The 26,394-nt window shown below is 43.2% G+C and overlaps 1 protein-coding gene across 2 annotated transcripts in view; it reads right to left on the reverse strand.

Moving 5' to 3' along the window:
* Positions 1-26,394, reverse strand: part of prkcab (protein kinase C, alpha, b) — a 74,884-nt gene that overhangs the window by 18,692 nt on the left and 29,798 nt on the right. For both annotated transcript variants that reach the window (XM_061749697.1, XM_061749698.1), the window contains 2 exons: positions 6,029-6,140; positions 3,864-3,992 (listed from right to left, as the gene is read on the reverse strand). In XM_061749697.1, coding sequence (XP_061605681.1) covers positions 3,864-3,992; positions 6,029-6,140 — 241 coding nt within the window. The remainder of the gene's footprint in view (positions 1-3,863; positions 3,993-6,028; positions 6,141-26,394) is intronic.

The following is a 26,394-nucleotide window of genomic DNA, read 5'->3' on the forward strand; positions in this document are numbered from 1 at the left end:
AAGACTTTTTACAGGGAGCCAATTAATGCAGCTCAAAAGATTTCTCCTGGTGTTGCCCAGGGCTCCGTCTGAGAGCCTCTTCTCTTCATAACTACCTCCTCTCTACAATAGTTCCATCAGTTCAATGTACATGATCAGCGTTAAGCAATGTAACTTCAACCAGGGGTGCTTGAAGGGGAGGAAAGTGATGACTTCTTTCACGAGGCTGCAAATCGCTGGCCACCCTGAATTCCACCTCCGCCTCTGTGCCAACAAACCCTTCCACCTTCATTCCTTGCTGACAACCTCTCTTAAATGACATCCAATTTGAAACGAGTCCAGACTCATTCATTGAAGATGAGCATATTTCAATGAAGCTCATTGAGGCTCACGCATGCGGTGCCTTCTTGGAATCGATTCGCTCCGTTATTCGTAGTCATTATTTTGCAGCTATTTTGCTAAATTTGAATTGTTAGCACTTAGCAACATGAAATTTGAAAATGTCGAGCATAAGTTGTCGAGCATAAGTTGACCTACCAAAAAGTCATGCTTGAAAAGTCCGTCATTCTGGTGGGGAGTGGCCATTTCCAGGTGTTCTTCCGATACAAACTCGTGCTAGATATTGTGTCTGATTGCTACCAAATGTTAATCATGTGACCTAGCCAGAAGGGTTGTGATGTTAAATTGCTAAACATCGGCGTTTTTGTCATTGCATTGAAAGTCGAATAACTCAGCTCCGCAAGGTCAGAGCTCGACTAAACGCTTTAAGATAGAAGCAATAACTCAGCACCTGATACTGTACAATGGAATCAAAGCCAGTGAGGACTAATGAGGGCTAACTGGAAATGAATAGCGAAAAGGCAAAACTCTGATGAATACTGGTCTGAATCAAGGTGTAGTTCCAATTTTGACATTTAGCGGGCAGTCCGCTGTTGCGCTCAGCACTTTTTCCTGATTCATCAGGTCAACAACTGGGCCAGCTCCCATTTCCAAGATGGCCACACCCATGAAACCAGGCTTCACCGGTTCCGATATTGCCGGAGGACTCAGAAAGAACAGGAGGTTGTGCTTGAGCTTGGCTGCCAGTGCACGTTAGCCAAGCGGATGTTATTTACCATCTTTCGTGACATATCGATACATCGTACAAATGTCTAAAGGTTAGAAATTAAAATTCAGGGGCAACAAAGAGGTCTAGCACAACCACGGCTGATTAAGAATTCCGGAAGAGTTGTGCCTCAATACTTTTGTCCGTAGAGTCATGCAGGATTTGCAATGAAGCCGAGGGACAAGCGACGTTAATATTACGAGAAGGGAAATGATGACGAGGAACGCGCTTCTGCCCAGGGAACCTGACAGATTTGTATGTTTTGTTGACTGGAAAGATTTAATCGAGTTCACGCTGAACGGAGAGCTGAACCACACGGACCCCCCCCACCACTTGTCTGCAGAAGCCGGAGGGGAGACGGGAAAAAAACCCAAAAGAAACAAGAAGCAGCAGCTCAGGCTGCACTGCGGCCATTAGAGAGCTGAGCCTGAACCGAAACACGACACACACAAAAGAACATACACTTCCACTGCCTCCAGTTCTCTTTTCAGACCCAACATATATTGGAGCAGTGATTTTTGTTCTTTCCTAATGCTGTACATCATCCACATACTATTGTTATTCATTCACACATCCATTAAGAGTACGACTACACGAGTAACTTACTGACTTTTCAACTTTTGCCATACATCAGTTGTATTTTTCTGTACATCATTATTTGACGAAACGGACGCGTGTCGGCCTTTCCGGTTCGGAGAAACGGTCGCTCCCCACTTCTTCTGCGCCATTTTGCTTTTATTTTACGGTTCCCACTCATTGACGACGACACGCACGACATCAAAAGGAAATATTATCGTCCTCAGGAGATGAACTCAACACTCACCAGTGTAAATGAAGTGTGAAGTATATATGGAGTGTACGCATGATGTAAGACCACCGTGGATACACGCCTTCTCCATTTCCAGTGGGGGGGGGGGGGGGCGGGGATCCACAAATCAATCACACACTGGCTTTCTGCTGTGTGTGTTTTTCCTGTTTGAGAATCACTCGCACCTCATTTCGCTGCGTGCGTGCGGCAGCGAGAGGGCGGAAGAGGTTACACGAGTGACCCAGCTGTCACTTTCCGTTACCTCCCTAAGGGTTATTATGCTGCGCTCTTCTCCAGTCCAGGTGCAGCTTTTGAGTGACAGGCTCATTTGGAAGTGTTGCCACGCCAACACACAATATAGCGAGGGAACACTGCATACACAATATAGATAAGATACTCATCCCGCGATGGAAATTAAATCAAAAGTTCCATTTTTTTGTACGGTTCTTGTATTGGATTTCATGACATTGTGCAGTCGTTCCTAATAAAGTGACCTTCCTTTTTTCTGAATGGCCGTCAGAGGTATTCTCCGCTCCCATTGGCCGTCGCCCATTGGCCATCTCTGCGCTCTGCGTTTAATTGGTCCCCACTGATGGGGAGCCGCACTCTCGCCGCTCTCCTCCTGTGAGTCTTGTGTGTGAGGATGGTAACCATGGAAACGGCTACTCTATCCTATTTTCTTTCAATGGAGACATGCCTTCCCCCCCCCCCACAATTTGAAACAATTCCTACATATTTTAATAACAAGGTTGTTACACGCTTTTGTTAAAATACTCCAAGGGTTAAAAAAAATACAATAAAGATACTTTATACACCCTATTTTTTTGTCTTGCTGATATTAGCCAGTTTTTAGAGGCACGTCGAGTGCAAGTGACGGAACAACTAATCCGACTCCAGCTCCTGATGTCACTCACTAGGCCACACCCATTAAAGGCACACATGCAACACAAGAATACAGCAGTACATAGACTAATTACACTTTTAAAGTTTAAAGTGATCTGCATTCTCTTTTTTAAATGTTTCATTATTGTCACGATTAGGGTTGTCGAAGGCGAGGACGGCAAGGCAAAAACGTGGAGGACCCAAGTGCAGGGAAGCAGGGACGCATGGCAGGAATGCAGGAGTCTCCAAAAATTATATTTAATTTCCAAAAAAGGCAAACAAGGAACACCGATAAAGCGAACTCAACGAAGTCCAACAACAAATAACCAAAGAAACACTTCAATAAACCTAAAACTGGGAACCAACTATGACTGGTGGGTAAGGCGTGGAACAGACAGGGACAATGACATAGTGCAATGACAATGAACCGACAAGACGTGAAAGAAACCAGGGAACTAAATACAAACAGATTGACGAGACATCGAGGAACAGCTGGACAAGACACGAGCCGCTGGAGGGAGCCGATTGGTCGACACGAGGCAGAAGGTTGACCACAACAGGTGGACACAATGAACTAAATGAGCACACGACAAACATGGAACAACACTAACCACAACCCAAAGCATGACAATTATATTTCTATACAATACAGTGGATTTTGTTTTTGGGGCAAAAATCAAGGTAGCGCTTATTTTTTGTATCCGATTCATTAAAAAGTCAATTTTCCATAGGTCGTCCTCTTAAAAGCTCACCGTGGACGTGAATAAGAGGTGCACCAAAGACAGCCTTACTTTTTAAAATTCCCCCCTGGTCGTTATGTTGCCTGTTTTGCCCACATGAGGTGGCATATCGAGGTCGAGGCGGCACATATGCGCAACCAGAATGCATCGGCCGTGTCCCAGTGTGGCCGGCGCACGAACGCACAATTCCAAAAGCGTCCGCTTTAGAAACACCAACCAGCACGGAGATTAGCGTGAATAGCGCGCAAATCTTTCACAACATCTCCCAGTCACAGCAGGGGAGTCGCTTCCGCACGTCATCCTCGCACGCACGCGCGCGTCAGTGAAGCCACACTGCGTTGCGACCGACCTGTGACGTGTAGCCTGTCGCCGCTGACCTCAATCTTGAGGAAGAGGCGACCCCGGCGCTCCGTGTGGTCCGTCCCGCACAGGCTGGGCACGTTGACCACGCACGTCTTGTGCACGTTCATGTCGCAGGCTGGACGCGACGAGATGAAAGGCAAAGGAGAACAAAAAGGGGTTAGCTTTCAAAGAAAAAGAAATAAAAACGATCAGCATTGAGACGTAAACAGATGGAGATACTTGGCTTGCATTCAGGAAGGAGGAGAAATGAGTTGTATTTAATTCACAATTCTGGGAGCTGATCTTTACCGGCGACGTCTATCGCCGTATCTATTTTTATCTACATCGGTACATACTGTATGGAGTGCACTCACGGGACAAGTCATTAGGTACACATCTGCACACTAATGATATCATTGGAGGGGATTATTATTATTATTATTACATTTGTGTGAAACTTCATCGATCCACCGCACCCGCAACCCGAGTGAGGATAAGCGGTACAGAAACTGCGTGGATGAAACTAGAAAAGATGCTCATTGGATCGGGTGTACCTAATGCCGTGTCCTGTTAGTGCAGAAGATCGTACATGACAAAGTACACGCAAAGAAGGAGAAGGGACATCGTCTCTCCAGTTCCTGTCGATCTCCCGCAACACTTCACGTCACCTTTCCTGCCTCCGCTCGGCCGACCTGTAAATCCGACACGCCGCGAGGAGACAAGGACACGGACGAGCGACGGGCGGGGGAGAGACTCGCCATGGCGATGGCCTCCCCCGTGCCAATTTGTTCTGCCCTGCTCCCATTACCATCTGCGATCAGGCCTCCGAGCGGAGACCCGCAGATGGATGGAGCGCGGAAGAGGAGGAGAGAGCCAGAGAAGGTGATGGATGGAGATGACTTGAAAAGATGAGGGGGACGCCGTACCGAGTGGAAAGAAATGTGAAAAATGGGGATATAAGAGGAGGACAATCCATCCATCTGTCCATTTTACAGACAGTGACCCCCCGTTTTAGACACACTTGCCAAAGGTGAAAAGCTGTGTTACAGAGACCATAAAACACTTTTTTGGAAACATCTTTAAAGAGCACACATCCATCCATCCATCCATCCATTTTCTACCGCTTATCCGAGGTCGGGTCGCGGGGGCAGTAGCTGCGCAAACCACTTCCGCATCCGGCAAACCTGGTCAAAGCCCTCCGTTCTGGTGACTGGCGGAGCCCTATGGCAGGAGACCCGGGGGAAAAAAAGCGCCCGTCGAAATAGTAAACGTCAACACTGTCTTTTGTTTTACACAGGAAGTCTTCAAGAGCTGACAATATCCCATGGTTGGGCTTTGTTCACGTTTACATTTATCATATAAATTTGTCGAAAAAAATGATATACGTTATACATGACTATATTCCGCATATAGCGGATTGTAAGCATAAAATGTATAGAAGATTCAAACACAGAACGCAGACACGCTAACCACTGTAGTGTGGCGCAGAGGACAATACTGTGGTAGCTCAAACGTTTGGTGTTTGACCAAACATTATGTGAAAAAATGTAGCCTGAAGTTCCATCTATTTTGCATACGTGAGCCGTCAGTGGCCCTCAGTCGACCTCATTTCAGCCAGCATCAATGTGTGGACGACACGTTTTTTGCGTTTTCCCGACACTTTTTCTTTTTTTTTTTTTTACAATGTAACAGTCTAGTTTACACCTTCACTTGACTTGTTTGCGCTGTTTGACAAGAAGAACCCGTGAGTGAAGATATAGACTAATATGCTAGCTTCTCATGCTGACGAGCTAGCTTGTCACTTCATCAAAAGCTACTAGTCAATCATCAGCTAGCTAGCTAGCACAAAATGCTAACATAGCAGTCAACACCTTCCATCTGTGCTCCTTCTCGTCCATCAGCACAAACAGATGTGGACTCAAAGTTCTTTGTCATATGCGTGTGATATGTTTTCATGTTTTCCATGACATTTTATACAAGTGGCGTGGTTCAAGTTTGGTAGTGCAGCATTAATTACTCCTCTTCCAAGTAGGAAGAAGAAGGCACAGGATGTGAATCCTACTAAGAAAGACGGCGAGAGGCATTTGAGCGGAAACTTTGACCGTTTACTGTACTCCCATCTGTTCTCGTTAGGGATGGTACAAAGAGAGGATCCATGGGCGCCGCACTCACTGTCACATTTCATGCCCTGGTGGATGAGGCCGTACAGCAGAGAGCCACAGTGGTCGCAGAAGGTGGGACTGCCGTAGGAGTGGATTTTGAACTTGTGCTTGCTTCTGGGATCCTGGAAACACGACAGCACGAAGCACGGTTAGCATGTTAGCGCAAGATCGTGATTCGCAACCAGTCAATCACTTCCTTGGTTCCAAAATGATTATCTGTATTTATGACGAATAATAGATCTTTGTATGGTAGCGTCCTGTGAGACTTTTCCAAAATGGAATGTGCCTAGACACCGGTGTAATGAATGCCTCGCGGCTGCATAATCTCAAGAGAACCACTTCTCACTCAACTTTCCTCCTGAATGGTAGCCACAGATTACAAAGAATGTAAAAGACCCATCCGTCCATTTTCTATGGTGCTTATCCTCAACAGGGTCAGAGGTGAGCTGGAGCCTATCCCAGCTGACTTGCAACATCATCTCACAATTACACGCACAAACAGTGAATGAATGACCAGGCGGAGGAAAAGCAAATAAAGCAGAAATATCCATCTGGAAGGGAAATGTCAGGCCTTTGTCAGCGTGTGGGAATGTGTAAAGTTTGCCTTGCTCGTGTGTCACTTCTCTCCATCTTGTCATTCTGGAAGGCATCCCGGCATCTTTCGCCCATTTCGGTGCGCCAGTGTTGCACAGGCACAAATACGCGCAGTGAATGAACAGCGCGTGCCGCGTGCCGTGCCGAGAGACGGCGAATTGAGCAGCTGTTTACGATGGCCGGCACATCTGGCACAAAGATCTTTTTTTGCAAGCAACTGGGGATTGATGCTCTGATAGCCTTCCTGGAACCCAAATTCAAATGTTGACACTTGGAGCGAGGAAACTGAAGCGAATGATTACCTCTGCCGAGCGCCAAAGTGATAGGTTTGCTCTTCGGATTGCACGAATACTACCAAGACGATTTCCTTGAAAGTGTGGAATGGTGTCGCGCGCAGGGAGAAACCATTTGGGTGACAATAGAGATAACGATGAGTCGCAATGGAAGTCCCGTCGATCAATTTCTTTTAATGAGCCGGCGACCCGTCGCGGCGCGAAAAGCGATGAAGCAGCCCACATCGACAACCGCACTGCAACAGAAAATTGTGACCCTGTATCGGGTTTTGAGGCTCCACATGCGATATGCTGTCCTGTATTATTCTTTTTTTGAACCACAAGAACATGGCGCGATTCTCAAGGAAGAAACGGATGGCCACAAAACAACAGGCGAGTTTAAACATTTGTTGCTGGATGTCGGCGACAGAGACTCTCCACGCTTTGCTTTTGAGCCACAAGTACATATAAGCGCAGGTGTTTATGGCCAATCAAAATAGCAGTTTACTGTACATAACAACAATTCGCAAAGAAAGCCCGCCCGCCAAGACACGCTATTCACAAAACATTAGCGATACTGGGCTTTCAGATCAAATTTCGGGATTCACCTAAAATGCACAACCTGCTGTTCCCTAACAAGAACCTGAACAGCAAAATTCCCAACAGGTGTTTTTCCTTTGAATTTCCAAGGGCGCCCACTTCTGTGCCTTTCTGTGAGTCTCCCAGTCTCTGCATCTCTATTGCAACCTGCTGATGACGCTCTGTGACACTCGAAACTCGGTGGCCACTTCCCTCTGAGGAAATACTGTTGATCAACTGTTACGTGTCGATTTGAATGGAATCAGGCAATACTGTGTATTGGTCCAATCAACGATCAAAAATGTTGCTTTTAGACCTTAATGATAACTTATCGGGCAGAATGGATTACGTTTGATCTCAAAGGTCCTCCTTTCAACATTAGTTTCTCTCCGTGTTGACACGCACTTATACACTGACTGAGCAAGCGCACGAAGACGCCAGAAAAAGCTGGCGAGTGATTAGAAGCAGAGGGAAAATGCATAACATGGCTGCATAATGTCGAGTAGTTATTGTGCGATTGGCAGGAAATGACGAGTCCAGGAAAATTCTAATTGGCACGATGCCTTGCTATTTTTGCTCGTTGGCACCAGCCCAACTTGGGGATGAGGGAGAAAAAAACAAACAGATGGTGCAGTAATTTATGCCTCTTCTGTCTTGGGGCCTCCTGGGTCTTCCTCCATTTTTTTGGGGCTCCTTAAAGCCGTTCAACAATTGTGAGGATAGTCAATTTATCCTTAAAGAGCCTCGCTGAGAGACCGCAATAGCGAAGATTCTAGCTACCTTCAGTCGATTTCTCTCATTGCCATTATGGTCCTGCCTTTACTACAGATGAAATATTTACAGGTTTCTCACACATCTGCGCCTTGCCCTCACTGTCTGTGTTACAATGTGCTGTTTTGCATCTTAAGTCACAGGTCATTTGAGATCCTGCAGAAGCGCAAAGAAGTCACAGGCAAGACGTTAATTCTGTGCCTCGGGCTGGCCGCAAGTGTTTACGGACTCGCTCGCATGCGTGCCTTCATTATTTACCCTCCCTGCCCCGTGTTGATGTGCAAGAACCTGGAAAAGCGCATATACACCCATTTCGTCACCTCGTCTGACCCATATAGAATCAGTTCAGTTCCTTTGTATTGTTTGTATACACACAATTGGGTGCCTGCCCACCCAAATGTGAAATTAAACAACCGAGTGGGCTTCAATCTTAAAACTCCCCATTTGTGAAAATGTCTCTTTCAAGAGACGGCAAGAGTCCGGCCAGCAGACGACATGGAAACACTGTCGTGTCCAAGCCCAAAAAGGCAACGGAGCTGCAGTGTTATTAGCCGCTAGCATTAGCTAACAGCGCTGCCAGCGTTCTCGTCCGATAACTGGCACAAACTCAAATGTCGACGTGGGGGAGGCTTGCTGAAGTCATGCGCCAGGCCGCTACCCTTACAAAGTGTCATTCGGCAGCTTAGTGATGAAATGCGGCCAACAATGAAAATACAATTCAATCTTTACGGGGGTTGCAATGGGGTTTCATACTCAAAAGTGTGTGTGTGCGTTCATTGCGATGGGTAAAATGCAGAGAACACATTTTGTGTGCATGCATGCATGTTCATGACGAGAAAGGTGATTCTTACCCCTTCTTATTTGCAGTCTGGACACAGAGAGGCGAAACACTTTGATTTGCAGCCACGGCTGCTTATGAAATTATATAGTGAAGTATTATTGCCAAACACAATACAGTGTTCCCTCGTTTTAACCTATTGCACATTCAGTACACTTTTGTTCGCGGTAAAATAAACACTTCATAGCCTACAATATTAAAACTTAAAAAAAAAAAAAATATTTGAAAAATATTTTACAAGGAATAAAATATGCGTGTGAGTGTCTGCGTGGGTCTGTGGCCAACAGCAGCTCCTGCGTGGGTGCGCGGACTGTGTTTTAGTCTTCTCTAGGGTTCAGTAAACCGTTGAAGGGGAAATTAGGGACTGCGGCTCTCCTTTCCCACGTCTGAGGGGATTACAGTAAGAAAAATCTGTAAAAAACGGTCACTTAAAAAAAACGTAATATAGCGGGGAGTGGGGTGGTCGGGGGACACAGTGAGCCGTTTTGGATCCCGTGAAGTAATCCTCACGCGTAGCGTTTACCCGACGGGCCGCCCGTTGTCTTTGATAGCCGCGTTTGTTGTGCGCCTCCTTCGATTGTGCGCCTTTCTAGCCTTGCTCGTGAATTAAACATGAAAAGGCATTAGGATATCAAACATGGCACTCGCGCGCCAACACGAGCGCGTGCACACACACACACACACACACACACACACACACACACACACAAACGGACGAGCTCATTAGAGGGGAGTGGGACACGAGATCATCTCTGAAGCGGGCTCACCGGATTACAGATCGGTGGATTTTTCAATGATGAGATGTGCCGTCGATGACGGGGAAGATGTCGACGTCGTTCTCCGATAACGTCGTGTAAATTGTTTACCAAAGAGGAGGAAAAAAACCAAACAGAGAACACGCGGGGCTTTGGGCCTTTATCATGCCCGCTGTTGCTCTAATTAACAGGGGAAATCCCGTGTTTACACGCATGCACGCTGCACCTTTCATCACAAACCAACTTTGATCATCAAACACGGCATTTAATGAGGCCGACTAGGATATACACTAAAGCCTCTTTTACATGTGTGAAGAGACCTTTTCATCATTTTTGCAAACAATAGGAGCCAGGGTACTTCCAGATGCCCGAAAGTGACTGACGACCGCTAACAGGAACTGAAAAGCATTACAAAAACTTTTGGACCAGCACATATACATTGAGCCCCCGCTCTTCGCAGGGGTTGGGGTCTAGGCGGGCTCACGAACAGCAAAAATCCCCGGATACCCATTAGAATTGCATTGAAAAAAAAATGGTTTTTTTTTTCTTTTTTTTTTTCTAAATGTTTTGTTTTTTTTCAACTCCAAAATATTATTGAATAAGCAATAAGACAAACTGCCACTAAGCGTTTTTAGGGTTTCCCCCCACCCCAAAAAAAAAAAGAATACATTGAAAATAAAATTGTAAAAAAAAAAAAAAATTGAAAAAAAATAGTGGAAATCAACCCAAAAGATAGGTGAATCTGCAGGTGCCAAACCTGGAGTATGCGGCAGTCTAGTGCTAGCGAACATCAGCGCGCTATTCATGTCACCGTCAAACGAGCATTTTGCTATCAATTCAAGGAACAAGGAATCAAAAATAAAAATAAAATGTACCGGCATTTTTTTTTTTTTGTCATTGTCTTTATGTCACAAAAGCGTTCTCTGTCAATTGACCGTCTGCTGTCGTACTCGAGCGGCTCCGACTACCGGAGAAAACTTCCTTGTGTGTTTTTTGGACATACTTGGCAAATAAAGATGATTCTGATTCTGATTCAATGAGTCAATCCCTCATTGATCATGTCTAACTGTCCACAATGTTTATTTTTTTAATCAACTTACCTGTTGAAATGAAAATTTCAGTCTATATTCCCTCTGAAGCAATTTAACGTCTTCGACTTTCCACATTCAAGCAACGCCGGTTGAGAAGAAGCTGCTGTCCAGTATTTCTCCTGTTGTCGCAATTGTGCTGCCTTGGTCAAATGACATTTTGTTTGTTTGCTCGTAGTGTACAGTTATCGGCGATGGCTTGGGCTTTTGCCACCCGGAAGAACAAAGTTTCAAGGGGGCAAAATGGGGATCAACAAAACTTCTGCAGACATCAATCGACCTTTCTTTTCTCCCAATGTGCTTTGCTGAGTCCTCATTTTACATGTGCTTTTATTAACGCTTCGACTTCGCTTCGAAAAGAAGAAAAAAAAAAGGAGCACAAACCTCGCTTTTTACATGCCTGCACATTAATCAGTGTGACATTGCCATGGAAACCGTGGCAACCGGATCCCCAGGTGGATATTTCTCTCGATCCCTCTCTCACACGCATGCCGACGTTGCCTTATTTTTCCGGGTAAATTTATTAGACATTTAGAGTCATTTGTGTGGGACTTCCAGGAACGCACCAAAATTCAGCTTGTTTGTAATTGGCTCGAAAGTGAGGCTTTTATTTCTCATTCATTGCAGCCTTTCATCCACGCCCGACCGTGACCACCTTATTCCGTCGTGCGCCACTGAGGCCTTCTGTACTGCACACCGCCCAAATGACTCAACCTGAGAAGCCACAACTTCTTTTCCTTGCTGCTTTCTGCTGCACACGAAAACATCAGCATGGCATAGAATTGCGTACCCACACTGAGATTCCGCTTATGATTATTAATGGTGAGGACTTGATTGTATGTTATAAATGTAATATAGTGTAACCATTTTCTATTCTATTTAATTCAGTCACTCTTTTGCATACCACTAGAGGGAGCCCACATACCCTTTGAGGATCACTAATAGAGACACAGTATATTGATAGCAAAATAACTTTTTCAAATTTTTATTTGAAACATCGTTTGCACAGTTAATAAAGATGTTATGACGATTTCCTATGGGATTTTTTTTTTCCCCTTCAAAATCTCTTGGATTTTGTTTGACAGTTCCACTGACACGAGAAATTATCTGGCCTATGTGTGTTGAAATTAAGAAAAACAATGTCGTTTTTGGGGTAAAGTAAAGAAAATCCTGCACAATTACACACAGTAAATTTGTGTGAGAATAATTTTTTAATTGATATAAAAAAAACTAAATTGGGTGGTTGACGGAGCGATAGTATGGATAAACACTAAACATTCAACTAATGTAACAAACTCAATGTCAACTGTCGAGAGAGCACGCATCTACTGTACCGGATAACACGACAACGCCATAACCTTCTATTACAATAATCACAATACATTTGAAGTGACAGGCAGCACCCACAGGATTCGATAATAATCATCTTTATCTTCGCTGAGGATGAGCGCGCGGAGCGCAGGGCTCACGGGGCATGGAAACGTCAACCAGGCAACAAAGCCAGGGGGATTTCGGGATGCATAAGCTAAAGAGTTTGAGCCCCATTGTAGCATGGGATGCAATTAAACACTTTGCACCACCCTGCGCAATCTGTGACAGTAATGTGTTAGGGTTAAAGTTGGTTTGATTATATTGTGTATTGAGGGCAGAAGTAACGATGGTGCTTAGAATTGTCCACTTGAAACTATCTTTGAATTAAGCCTTACAGATGCCATTTCTGCACCTGTAAAATTGAATTAATTGAATTGACTTTATTTCGATGGCATATACAGATTGGACAATAGGGGTCTCAGGATTGACCCCTGCGGAATCCCACAGGTCAATAAAAGAGAATGGGAAGAAATAAACTGCTTTTTTCAAGTGTACTGTACATTTTTGTGGCATTCGTGTGTTGGATTTGTGCCTTTAAGGGGTGTGGGGTCGTGAGTGACATCAGAAGCTGAAGTCAGGTTGGCCACTTAGTCTCTGTGTGAGTGTCTGGGCGTGAGCTGTGGCTTACAGCAGCTAGTTGCTCCATTTTCTATTTGTGTTTGTCCTGTTCAATAAATGACACGTAGTGCATTGGCGACTGTGGCTCTCCTTGCCCACATCTGAGGGCATTAAACCACTTGAATTGCTCCAATTTTCAATCAAGCGGCGGCAACTCTTAGGCTTGCTCGTATCTTGAAGTTGGGCTAATATACCAAAAAATGACCAGGCGACAGGTCGAAACTTGGGGCACGACCTAAACCAGGGGAGAAAAAGTGTCTAGTTAACTGTTTAGCTTATCAAGAAAGAATGTACTCAAAATGCTCACATTCAAATTTTCATTTTTGTATTTTTTTTTTTTTTCCACAATTTTCAGGCACTTTATTTCATTACATTAGAGCACTCCTAAAATATTTGTAAAGAATAAACAATTTCCATTCGTGGAATACTACAGGATTGTATTTTAAAAATGTAACTTCACAATTGGTGACACCGACAACAAATACATAAATTGAATGGTTACGTAATAAGAAAATGTGTACCTAATTTCTGTATTAAAAATCACTTAGTTTCTTATGTAATATTAAAACTTTTTTGAGATGGTGAATTTCCATTAGCTGTAATTATAGCCGGCTATAATCATCAACATTATCACTTATTATCATTATCACATTATCATTACCAATATTATCCAAAAAATATATAAAATACAAAATATTTGACTCTGTGTGTCTTGAATGGATTATATGAATTTCACTTTTTGAATTCGACTACTTTTTCCATGATATTCTTATTTATTAAGATGCAGCTGTTCGTCTCAAACATCCATCTCGGCCATGTGTACACGTTACGCCGGAAGTGTGAGCGACCACTCTGGCCGTCCAGCAGAAGATTACCGATGCGGCGCCGCCGCTCCGCTCCGTACGCTATGTGCGACCTCACGATTTACTGCGGGGAAATTGCGTAAGCCACAGCTGTTCTCTGTTGGCTTCGTCGTGAGTGACGGAGACGCAGCTTTGCTCCCGACCGACTAAGCTACAGGCGGCTTACGAATCGGATCATTTCATCCGAGGCCCTCGCCTCCTTGTTGACTGACGTCCTTTTTCTCCTATCTGTCAATTAATCGGAGACTTGTTACGTTAACACCAAAAGATCGGCGGCCGGCCCGGCGGCGGACCGCTAATCCGCGAGGTGTTAGCGAGTCGGGAATGCCGGATGATCCGTCCGTACGAGCTATACTTTCATGATTACACGGGGGACGTGATGACATGAGATGATAAGATGACCTACGACTGTACAATTCACTCAAGATAAATGCATTCAGCTTTGCAATACTAAAGCTTTACTTGTGCTTTTAATTCGCCCTCTACTATGTTCATCGAACACTGTGTGTTCTCACATTACGGTGAAAATATGAAACAGAATTGATAAGGTTTGAACGTAGCAAAGAAAGGTTTTATTTATCTATCAATTATTTTTTCGATTAATCGAAGAATTGGATAAAAAAACAGTTTAATTTCAGTTCCTTTATTAAAAAACAGGACATTTCAAATTGACAGTGCAGAAAAAGCCGAAACAAACAACAGGTCTTAAAGCTCTTAAAGTCAGTCATTGCCAACTGTGGGCCTGTGAAGCCCTTTGAGACTCTTTTGGGATTAAGGGCGACACAAATAAACTTAAAGAAAAATAACATTTCATAACATTTGACTGAAAACACATGCAGTAATAATGTAATTAAATAGAATGTAGCGAATTAAACAGCGTGTGCATCATGATTCATTGAATGCCGCTCCTTCTATTGTACGTGACTTGACCACCGGGGGGCAGTATAACACAGTCATGTGGAGACAAACAAACAAGAGTTTTACAACTGCTGTAAATGACTCAGTAAACTGCAGTAATGTTAGTCAGTTTCCACAGGTGATATATACATATATATATATATATATATATATATATATGCGTATGTCTGTGAGTATTGTTATATTGTCTGTCTACATGTGTTGCTGCATCGTATGTGTTCACACATCTGTTGTTTAAAGTGTCGTTATAACGCCACCACAAACAAGCTGCTCCTATTATTTCTTCATCTCGATTGAGGCAAACTGATGTGTCAGTCAGAGTCCCCGCCAAGCCGAAATATTCCCCAGAAACACACGCGCAAAACACCCATACGAAAATAAACACTCCCTCCGGGGGGGGGGGGGGGGGGGGGGGTTGACATTCAGCGTCTTCACCGCCACTTTCTGCAATGGTGAAGGTTGAGGATGAGACCCGTGACGTCCCCGGCGCAGCGCCGCAAACTGGCCCGGCGCCTCGTGGGGAAAATTGATTGCCGTGCTTTGTCTGTACTTTCATCTGAGGGAACCGGCAGCGCGGCTCTCCTGCTCGCGCGACGACGTGACTTACAGTGCTTGTTAAAGGCCTGCGAGGAGCTACAGGAGGATTGAAAATGTCAGCTTGTCGCTCCGGATGAATGCAAATGTGACTCATGCTGCTTGCGTAAATCTTACGAATTGCGAACAGACGGAGCAAAATCTCATTTAAGGTGGAAAAAAAAAAAAAAAAAGCAAAGGGTCCAAATGAGAAGGCCCCGTAAAACACAGAGGCCGTCAAAATTACACACAGCATCAATTCTACGCAAAAACGCAGTATAACAGCACGCAACAGTGCCACGTACATCATGTGGAGCAGTTCACAATCAATACTTATCCAATAACATGACAAAAAGGCTGATTATCAAATGTATTTATTAATGGTGCAGCTTGCTACAAAGTCAAAGTTGGCAGTAATAAGATTTGCTCCTACCAAGCAATTCGAGGATGGAATTTGGCACTGGGAGGGCGAATTTGAAATCTGATTTTCTTTTTCATTTCTAAAATTGTTTGTTACCTCGGCCAGCACTATTGTTCTTATTCCTGGGCAAATGAGTTTGACTTGGCAACAACTCCAGGCTGTAATCTGCTAGCAAGTGGTTCATCATTCGTTTATATTGCAAATTTTTAAGGTGCAGTAACAATCGTTGCAAAGACAACACAAAGCATGTCTGTAAATACTGTTTGTATGCGTTGCTGCTCCGTGTGTTTTAAAGTAGCAGTTGTTTGAAGATTTATTATTAGCCGACCATCTATGTTAACTTCCGTTAGCCCGTCTATGGTGTTTCAAATTACCTGTTAGCGTTAAGCGAGTGAACTTCCATTTCCGAAAATTAGTTGAACATTTCGGTGTTTCAATATGCAATGTTGAATTCAAGTTTTCCAATAAACCTCAACTGGGAGCGACAAATAAACAGCTTAAAGCAAGCACACGTTGCCTCTTATTTGGACAGTCTTCTTTTCATTTTCTCAAAGTGATGTTATATGAGAGGCTCTCCTTTCTTGCCTGCAAGAGGGATAATAGGCGCTAAGGAATACTTTAAAAAGAGTCTTTTAATAATAATTACTAATAAGTTTAAATGTGTTGGAAGTGTGTGGGAGGGGGTAAAACTTTTATTTTTTATTTTTTTTTATTTCAGGTCTCCCTATATTGCAGATTTTCACCGATCTCAGGTGGGTCTGGAATGCATCCCAGCATGATAAACATGAGTTCACTGGATTGGCCAAATATCACAAATCATAATATTGCAATTGTTCTGTGCTTCCCGTTTTTGCAAATGAGCATTTCCAGCCTTTGTTAATTTCTCAAAAACCCAGAGAGCCATTGTCAAATATTTGCAAGCTTCTGACAAAGCAAAACAGGAGCGTCAGGGGTCCGCAAGGACTCTGCGCCTCTGTTGAGTTGCAGAGGACAGCGGCGGCATGTGAAGGAGTCAAACATCGGGAAGCAAAACACATTTTTTCACACCAACACGTCAACAGCTTGTGACTCACTTTCCCGGGAACAAAACCGGGAGGTGACGACTGTGATTACTGGTCACAACGGGGAAAACATCGACGTTTTTAGACATCGATTTGGCACAAAAACATAAAAAAAGCCCCCACAAAACACATCGCCCCACCCGACCCCGACTGATGTCCCCTGTGGTCTCTCCCGGTGGTGACATTAAACACTCAGCCGTCTCCGCCTCCAGACGGAGGAATAGGTCAGCTCCCCGGCTGCATTCCACACGCACGCACACATTGTTTACCTGTTTGTTATGAACACCATGAATAGACGCATTTCATTGACAATATACAGTAGATTGATTAAATCCCATCGGATCAATTTAATTGCATGACATTTAGATGCTCATTTACAGATAACTCAAAACAAAGATAATTCGGCAAATATTTGCTCTACTTTCATGTCTGCAAATTATTTTTTGGCTTATTAGGCTTATTAAAGGGTTTTCTACTGCTTTCCGTTATTTACTAATCGGTAGAAGAACATGGGTTGGTTTCAACAAAAAACAGCGGTTTCCGACCAAAAAAGCAGAGAAAAAAAGGTTTTGTTGTGAAAAGAAACATGTCAAGAAGAACTGCATTCATTAAGTGCGTTATCTTTTCTCACAATGGGGACACACACTTTCTACAAATACTTCAACAAATACTCTGTTTATACCATACATACACTGTTGGAGTGCGAGGTGAATAAGCTAGTTTGACTTCCGCAAATGTTTATCTTCTACTCAAAAGCTGTGCTGATCTCAAATCCACAGCGATGCAACATCGCCATCTACAGGGATCTGTTAGTTGTTACAGTGCTGTACATACTTCATATTCATAGACAAACTGGGTGAAAAACTACCCGTTGAAAAACGTACCCGACGTATACATGCGTCGATGGCAGTGAATGCTTTGATTCCATGTGCCGAATAGAAACGTCCGCAAAAGCGAATGACTTAAACGTGCTGGACATGTTTTAAGTCACATTTTAACATTGTTAACCAGCACTCAAGTATAAAATCAACCACGGATGTAATCTTAATTTGTAACCCGCATACTTGTGTAACCCTCAACCTTTCAATCACAAGCATTTGGGAAGAATAGCTAGCGTGCAAAGCTAATGTCCACATCTTTTTTTCAGCGCTCCTTGTCAAAAAGTGCAAACAGATGGACTCGAATGCTCGACACCAGTCGAAAAAGTCTGAAATTTCGGTGAGACTGAAAGTCCGATGAAGCCAACAGCAACAAAATGCAAATTCGGCACGTTCGAGAGTGAGTTGTTGGCACCTGCTGACCAAATACTTTGCACGCACACACACATGCTTTCTTTGTGGGCGTCCATAATAGAGAAACGCATTTATGACAGCAAAGCAAATCCTCCATCCCCCGACAGTCTTGAGGCTGGCGTTTGTGATGACGGGACGACAATGAAGGTGAAGTGCAGGAGTTGCAGGAAAGAAGTAAAGACTTCCAGGAAACATGAAGGGTAGAGGGGCCGAAGGGAGAAAATAATGCCAGCTGGGCATCGTGAACCTTGCGGTACATTTGGAAAAGATTTCTGATATTAAACAATTACCTCCAGTACGTCAGAATTGGTCAGCTTTAAAGGTGACATTATGGAAAAGTGACTTTTTATTGTTCTGAAAATGTATCAATGAACGAGCTGTTCTGCACGTCCACAATACCGTTTTAGCAACAGTGGGGGTCATTTGCATAATAAGAATCCCTTCACAGAGTTTCTTAGTCAATGACATGGTCATCTAGGCTGTGGGAAGATCCAGAGCAAAAGAGCTACTTTCAAGCAGCGGCCCAAACTTCTCTTTGCCGAGAAGCGGCTTGAGCACGGTACGGTGTAAAAACCGCTGCCTCCAGGAGTTCGTAAGGGTGCTTTTGTTTTGGGGCAATTCCCCCCATTTTCAATGCAATTATCATGGCCATCAATCAACCGTGGATTGTGGCTATTCGCGGTCCGGGCCACTGTACTGTGATAGTGTATAACCGCAATATATTTGCTTCAGGTTATCATACCGTCGGAATCTGGACCGTGGCTCGTCAGGATTATGCAAAAATACATCTTCCGCAACTACTATATTTAAGTTCCCTAATAAGAGCCAATCTTCCATTTTTGGTTCATTCCCTTATATTTTGATTTTTGAACAAGCTGTTTTCTGCAAGATGGGAAATAAATGATACTACTACTGCAATAATACTTGATTATTGTGGTATTTTGACAAAAGCATGACAGACATGTTATCAAGATGCCTGAAATTGTGGGGGGGGAGAAAAAAAAAAAAAAAAAAAAAAAAAAAACGTCTCCTTTAAAAACTGGTGGAGAAGAGCACAAATCCACAGCCAATCTTGTCGTTCTTCTGCAAGCAACAAAGAAAAAGAATTCGGGACTGGAGAAATGTCAACAGCGAGAAACACATCCAACAGTGGAATTTGAATGTGCAATAAAACTTCATTCGGAGAGCAATTGCAAAATGTCTTTTTTTTTTGCATTATTCCAAAGTTTCAGTCTCTGGGGTGCAGGTTGGACTGCAGCGATTCATCCGCTACCGTTCGTCGGCAGGAGGCACAAGGCGACGCTCTCATTAGTGCGTCGGCACTAAACGAGACTCATTAAATCCAGCAAGCGCAGCGAGAAGTCATTGGGTGAGGCTCAAGATCTTTGCGACACTTAACACGCGGTCATTCCCGTGGTTCATTGCGCCAAAGGAGCCCTGACCTCTTCCTGGATGTAATCAGGACTAATAGCTGCTATCATAGCCCATTAAATAAGCTAATGTGTATTTAGAAGGCCCACGCTTTTGTTGTCGTTTGCTCTTGAGGACCGGCAGCAATCAAACTGGGTCAGCGCCAGGTGTACGCAACCCGTCGAGTGGACCCGGGAGACGTAAACATGTCAGCTGAACTCTTTTTTTTTTTTTTACTACCTTTCGAAGAAACTAGCTTCCTCGCTCATAAAAAAACTGTGCTGTGCTGACATTTCCAGGGCAGCGATATGTGCGTGTAAGTGTCTCTTATTGTGGGTTTGCATCCTTTTGCGGTCATTTCTATAGCTGACTGCAATGCAAACCAACACAAAGAGAAAAGTCATTTAGTGAAAAAAAAAAGAAGAGATTTTTGTAAAAATACTGCAACTCATCCCAGTATAATCAACCCCCATTTTTTGTGTGGCTAAAACAAACTTTAACTTACCAAACCACACTTTTTAAAAGCCTTGTAAATGTATTTGAATTCATAGCAAACAAATTACAAGCATAAAATGTACAGAAAAAATGTATGTGTTGGTCCGTGCCTTTAAGAGGCGGGGCCCGGTCGTGGCGTGTGACGTCAGCAGATAGCAAACAGTTCTTCAAAAACGAGCCGCCAAGTTGTGGCGGTGTTCTTCCGCTTGAAGCGGCGGATAATTGAACACAAACAATGCAGCAACACATGTAGGCAGACAACAATGCTTACAGGCATATATTCTTTATCCTGAGCAATATCACTGCAGCTTACTGAGGAGTGACCGTCGCATGCATATCTTTTTGTCTGTATTATACTGCCCCCAGGTGGCTAAGCCGCACCCACCAGAAGGAGCAGCACAATTTCCATCGAAACGAAGCAAAAAAACATGTCAGAAACTTGTTTAATTCTTGACATTCTATTAAATTCTGTCATCACTGTATGTTATATAATAGGTATATATATTTCTCGGGGGGTGTTTCAATCCATTTCAATGGTGAAATCTGATTTGCAATGGGAGATATTACTTCTTCTTTGTATGAGGTCATCATGCCGGTTGAGTGAGGACTTCCTGTCTCGCGCGCTTCCTTCATGTCGCACTTCGTCCGTGACATTCATTAGCAGTCCTCCCTGAATGTTCCCAGAATCGCTTTCTCTCTTCTTCCCCCCGCTTACTCGATTTAACTTACAAAATGTAACGAAACAAGCCCACGTGTGCTATAACCTCTTTTTTTTTTCCCCTTATTGTTTTTTCCCTTGTGAACTTGCGAAGACAAACGCGTTTCAGCACATGAATTGTTATTAAAAGTGGATTCATATGCCCATTAATTAGTCGGACATAATTAGCATGCGTGTTGATTGGAGAGATTAACCGTAGTTTATCTTTCATGATCATCAGGGTTTAATTAGCCTGCAAAACAATCACACTGAATATGTCGTTTGGGGGGGGGGAAAAAAACAAAACAGTGAAAGTAATAAGAGCGCTGGAGGATTTTCTCTTAATTGCGTTCTCGAGCACAAGTGTATTATTGCAAGTCACCCGTGTGGGTTGCGGGTATGCCATCATGGCAGTTTTCCAGAAGCTGCACGATTCCTTCAAGTTAGCGAGCGATGACCTCGCCGCAGTGCTGAAACTCTCCACTTAATCTCCTCCATCCTCCTAATTGCTTGGCTCTCATCTCCCGCTGCTGCGCGCTCATCTGTCTCGGGTCTGCGAGCTCCGTCTCGGCAAAACGGCTTCCGTCACCGTCAGCCGGCGAGACGACGACTTTTAATGAGACGCGACGTTAACGCAGGGGGGAAAAGCGCACAGGCTGCTGTTACATAATCGCATCATTAGACGTGTTTTGGCACGCGGACGAGAGGGGACGGACGCGGTCGGTGTTGTTTGAACCGGCCTCATGTTTATGTTCTGCTGCCAGTTTGAGACACACTTCTGAAATAACACATTTGGTCAAAATGAATGATATCATGTTCATCACAATCGTCATCAACAAGGATGGGGAAAGGGGTCATTTTCAAGCCGCATTTTCAAAGGTTCCCTTCTACAACATTCCTAGGAAGCCACGATGTCCCATTACCGGTGGGCTATTTTTAGAAGAAGCGACTCATGCGAGCCTTTGGGGCCGTGAGAAAAGCAATCGGCAGAGAAATTAGTTGGGGGAAAAAAACATGCAGCTCAGTTTCTGTTTGCTTGTCCATACCAAAAGGGCAAAAATCGATTCGCATCAAATCACAATGAGTCATAAAAGTCAATTAAAAAGTCAATTAAAGCCCTCGATGAGCGTTTTCCATATTTGTAACTATAGTGTAAATATTCCCCCATATGATGACATCATAACAGAAGCAAAACCTGCCAGAACCGAAGCCCCAACTCACAAATCAGCACTGAATCACTTGATGTTCACCATATATACCTTCTTTCGTTTCCAACTGAACATTTTCCATACTTTTTCATCCAATCTTGGTAGTAGATTTGATCAACTTTCATCGGTAACAAGGTCAAAAATCTTTCCCCAACAAACTACATTGAATCAGAGAGCAAATGAAAACCCTTGATTAGGCCTTTCCGAATCTGTAATTATGATGGTAATATACCTTCATATGTTGACCTCAAAACATTTTTTTTTTTTAATAAAAGGTCCCCAATCTGAATTTATCAGATCAGCTGTAAATCACCTGAGATTGATCATATTTCTTTGGATCTCTGGTTTGAAACTTTCAATCTACCATCCGATCGTCTCCTTGCTTGGTGCATACAAAAGCAGACTTTTATCAAGTACCAAGGTCAAAAATTCATTGGCAACTAAACTACACTGAGTCACAGCTTTTTTTTTTTTTTTTTTTAGATGCTGCTCAAAACGCAGGCGCGCTGAATTTCTCAATATGTTTTCCAAAACATTGAAAAAGTAACACAAACTCACTCTAGTGTCAACTACTCACTCAATTGTATGGCACCTAAACTTCTTGCAGAAACGTTGGTCTTATTCCTTCTTAATTGACTTTGCCAACATTCGCTCACCATTGGAGGTCATATTAACATCATTGGATATCATAATATTGTAGGGGACATTTCCTCAGCTGTGGGGGAAAAAACATCGTAACGTCACAGCGGCGTTGGTAAGATGGACATTTTTAGCCACGACAGATCATAATAATAATAATGACAAGGAGAGGGAGCTGACACATTACTTTCTGTTTCCATGCAGTACTGCCTCGACACACACACACGCGCAAACGGTTCTCTTCACACTGCAGCATTTAGACATGTGCTGCTTTCATCAACTACTGCTGACACCAATGATTACATAAACACACTTCTTAAAAAGGGAAGCGGTGACAAGGACAACACAAACTAGATGTGTTTAACATGAAAGTTGACAAGAACACATTTTCTGGTGTGTAATTTAACCGTGCCCACTTGTTTACATGTCCTCCGCAAATTCCTAATTTATGCAGGCCGTAATATCCAAGACTCACTTTGTTAGCTTACTAGAAAATTGTTTACACTTCCCACTTTTGTGGGATTGTTGTTTTAGAGGTGTCACAGCGCATTTCACTTATTCCCGTTGACAAATGAAATCAAGCATTTCAAAGAATGAGGACATAACACATGAATCACTTCCAGCAAGTACATTTGGTCATAAAAAAAAAAAATAGTCAGAGTGACCAAATCCCACTTCCCGAATTAGCAATTATGTTGTAACTTGTGACTAATTGCGACGTTGGAAGTCAAGTTTTTTTTTGTTTTTTTTAGCTCAAACAACGGAATAAATGTAAAAGTCATCATTTTAGGAGAAAAATGAGAATTAAATTCTAAAATGACAAGAAAAAAAATCTCAAATTTATAAGAACACATTTAAAATATTCTAACAGCAAGCAAGTAATGTTAGTCGTATTCTGTTCCTAAGAAATAACTGAACAGACTGAAATGGTCTTGTATGTTTATTTAAAAACTTTATTTAGGACTGCAACGATTAATTGAATAACGCAAGTAATTTGATTGCAGAAAAAACGTCGAAGCGGGTCTGACGGGTTAGCAGGTTAACCGCCAGCCAACTCTATACGCTCATTCGCTGACGCCCACGCCACTCACCAGGACAGGCCCCGCCTTTTAAAGCCACGCGCACTCATAGAGTCACAGACGCTACAGTAGAACGTGAGGATTGTGACCCCGAGTAGACAAAATAATACAAGCCACTTGCATGCATATATGATTGTGTTTAATAATGCAAAATCAATTTCATCCGATTACTCAATTCATCAATGGAAGAATGGGGTTTGGATTCGATAGCGGCAGCCCTTCTTTATTCTGGTATTTTTCTTGGAAGATTCCAACTTTATTCCCACTTATTTCTGGCAATATTACTTTCTTATTGTAACATTGTCACTTATTTTTAATTGAATACTCCTACCTGCAGAACCTGACGATATTTGCCTCATGTAATTACTACTTTAGTTTCATGAAATTACAACCTTTTCTCTCATAATACAACTGTATTCTCGTAACCTTGAGACTTTGTCCTTGTAGTATTATTTTTTTGTAATATTGACTTTAATCATTCCATAATGCCTTTTTTTTTTTCCTGGTAATAGTGCAACATTGTTCTTGGACCAAATACATTTCCCCCTCATTATATTACTACTACTATTATTATTATTATTAGTAGTATTGTCACAACATTATGACTTTATTCGCACAATTCTGCCTTTTTTTCCCCCCCTTAACTCTGTTCACAGAACCTTGAGATTTTTTTTCTTGTGATATTGCAACTTTCCTTTAGAATCATCAAGCCTTTTGTTCCATACAAAATTACGAGTCGACTTTATTATCTTAACATGATGACCTTTTCCTCACAATATTATTTCCCCCTCCTGTTATTTTACGCATAATGTAACATATTTGTTTTCAATGTGGCCCCAGTAGTCGTTGCATGTTTATGCAATCACCTTAATAACTACAGTGAGGAGTTTGTTCATTTTATGAGGCATAAAGGGGCTTGTACTTTCTTGACTTTAAAATGTGAAACGCCAGTTAATGCTTCTTGCATCATGTGACATGTTGTTTCCTCGGTAGCACATGGCTGGAGAAGCGCTTTCAGCCTGATGGCTGCACTCGGTATGATCTGCTAAACGAAAAAGAATCGAAACATTTACTTGTCCCAGCCTCAAGACATACGAAGAGACTTAAAAGCGATAGCGTTGGGAGCATCATCATCGTCATCGCACTTCATCTAACATGCGATCTGTTACTCTCGAGCGACCTCCATACAGTTTAAGACCTCCTCCTTAAAAGTTAAGTCGGCGTATCTTGATGATCAGCGACGTGTTGATGAGGTGAGAGAAGGTTCGCCTCTCCAGAGAGAGAGGGAGAGAAAGAGAAAGAGAGCTGTTTGGTGTTGCGTAAGCTTGCGAGTGGAGGGTGGGTGTCGCCCGTGGAGGTCTTCCAGCTGTTGCTGCAGGTTACTGCGCCGCCGCGGAGATGTGACGGCTCGAGACCGACATGAAGGCGGCTAGGAGGGAGACATCCATCCATCCATTTCCTTTACCGCTTCTCCTCACGCGGGTCGCGGGCGTGCTGGAGCCTATCCCAGCTATCTTCGGGCGAGAGGCATGGTACACCCTGAACCGGTCGCCAGCCAATCACAGGGCACAGAGCCAAACAACCATTGGCACTCACATTCACACCTTCGGGCAATTTCGAGTCTTCAGTCAACCTAGCACGCGTGTTTTTGGGACGTGGGAGGAAACTGGAGTAAAAAGCCACTCTGGCACGGGGAGAACATGCAAACTCCACACGGGCGGGGCCGGGCTTTGAACCCCGGTCCCCAGAACTGTGAGGCAAATGTTCCACCGTGCCGGCAGGCTAGGAGACAGCACAGCTAAATACATACTCACAGTAGGCTCCTTTGTACAGAAGATACATGGATATACAGCTTTGCCTTGAGAAACGAGCGACTCCACTTATGACTTTTTTGAGAAACGAGCTGTCGTTCGGTCAATCGAAAAACTTCAGGTACGAACACTGTAAGGTGGACGATTGTTCAAAAAAGAAGTTTCAAGCCGTTTAATGCCACTCCCAGCTAAAGTTTACTGTCAAACTTAACCTAAAACCAAGAGAATGACACCTTGTGTTTTTAATATAATCACACAGCTTTGCCTTAGAAATGTTTGCGGCGTTTAATGCTAACAAACAATGCAAAACACACATGCTAACACTTAGCATTAAGAGTCGCGGTTTTACAAATAACGGCTATTTAGCACAAATGTTGAAGCAACACATGTAGACAAATATAGCAACACTCACAGTGTATCTCCGGTAGACTTGACTATTGTAATGATCTTCTGACTGGACTCCCCTGGAAGAGCATTAAAGAGCTGGAGCTCGGTTTCTGACCAGAACAAAGAGGTCAGACCATATTACGCAAGTTCTAAAGTCTCAACCCCGCCTCCCAGTCAGCTATACAATGGACTTTAACATTCTGTTACTGGGCTATTAGTCACTAAATGGTTTAGGTCTTGAATACAGGACTCTGAGATCTGCAGACTCAGATAGCAGTCAAGTCAACCCCAAGTGTCAATGTTTTGAAGTCCATTCTAACAAATATTCTTTTTTCTCATGCTTATGATCGAGCAGTTTTATAGAAAAAAAATCTTTCTTGCACTTTACGTTTTTTGCATGATATAAATATTTGCATTGCCTATTCGTCTTTGCTTGTGTCTGAATGAGTGTATTATAATACCCCCTGGTGGCCAAGCCGGGCACACCAGGAGGAGCGACGCAATGAATTGGATTGCAGCATTAAATCAATAAGCACAAACTGCTGAATTATTGAAATTCTATTTAATTACAGTATGTCATCACTCTGTGTTTGAAGAACACAATTATATAGTGCTACTTTTCCTTATTAAAAACAC

This window comes from Phyllopteryx taeniolatus, chromosome 16 (assembly GCF_024500385.1).
Source record: "Phyllopteryx taeniolatus isolate TA_2022b chromosome 16, UOR_Ptae_1.2, whole genome shotgun sequence".
Taxonomy (NCBI): domain Eukaryota; kingdom Metazoa; phylum Chordata; class Actinopteri; order Syngnathiformes; family Syngnathidae; genus Phyllopteryx; species Phyllopteryx taeniolatus.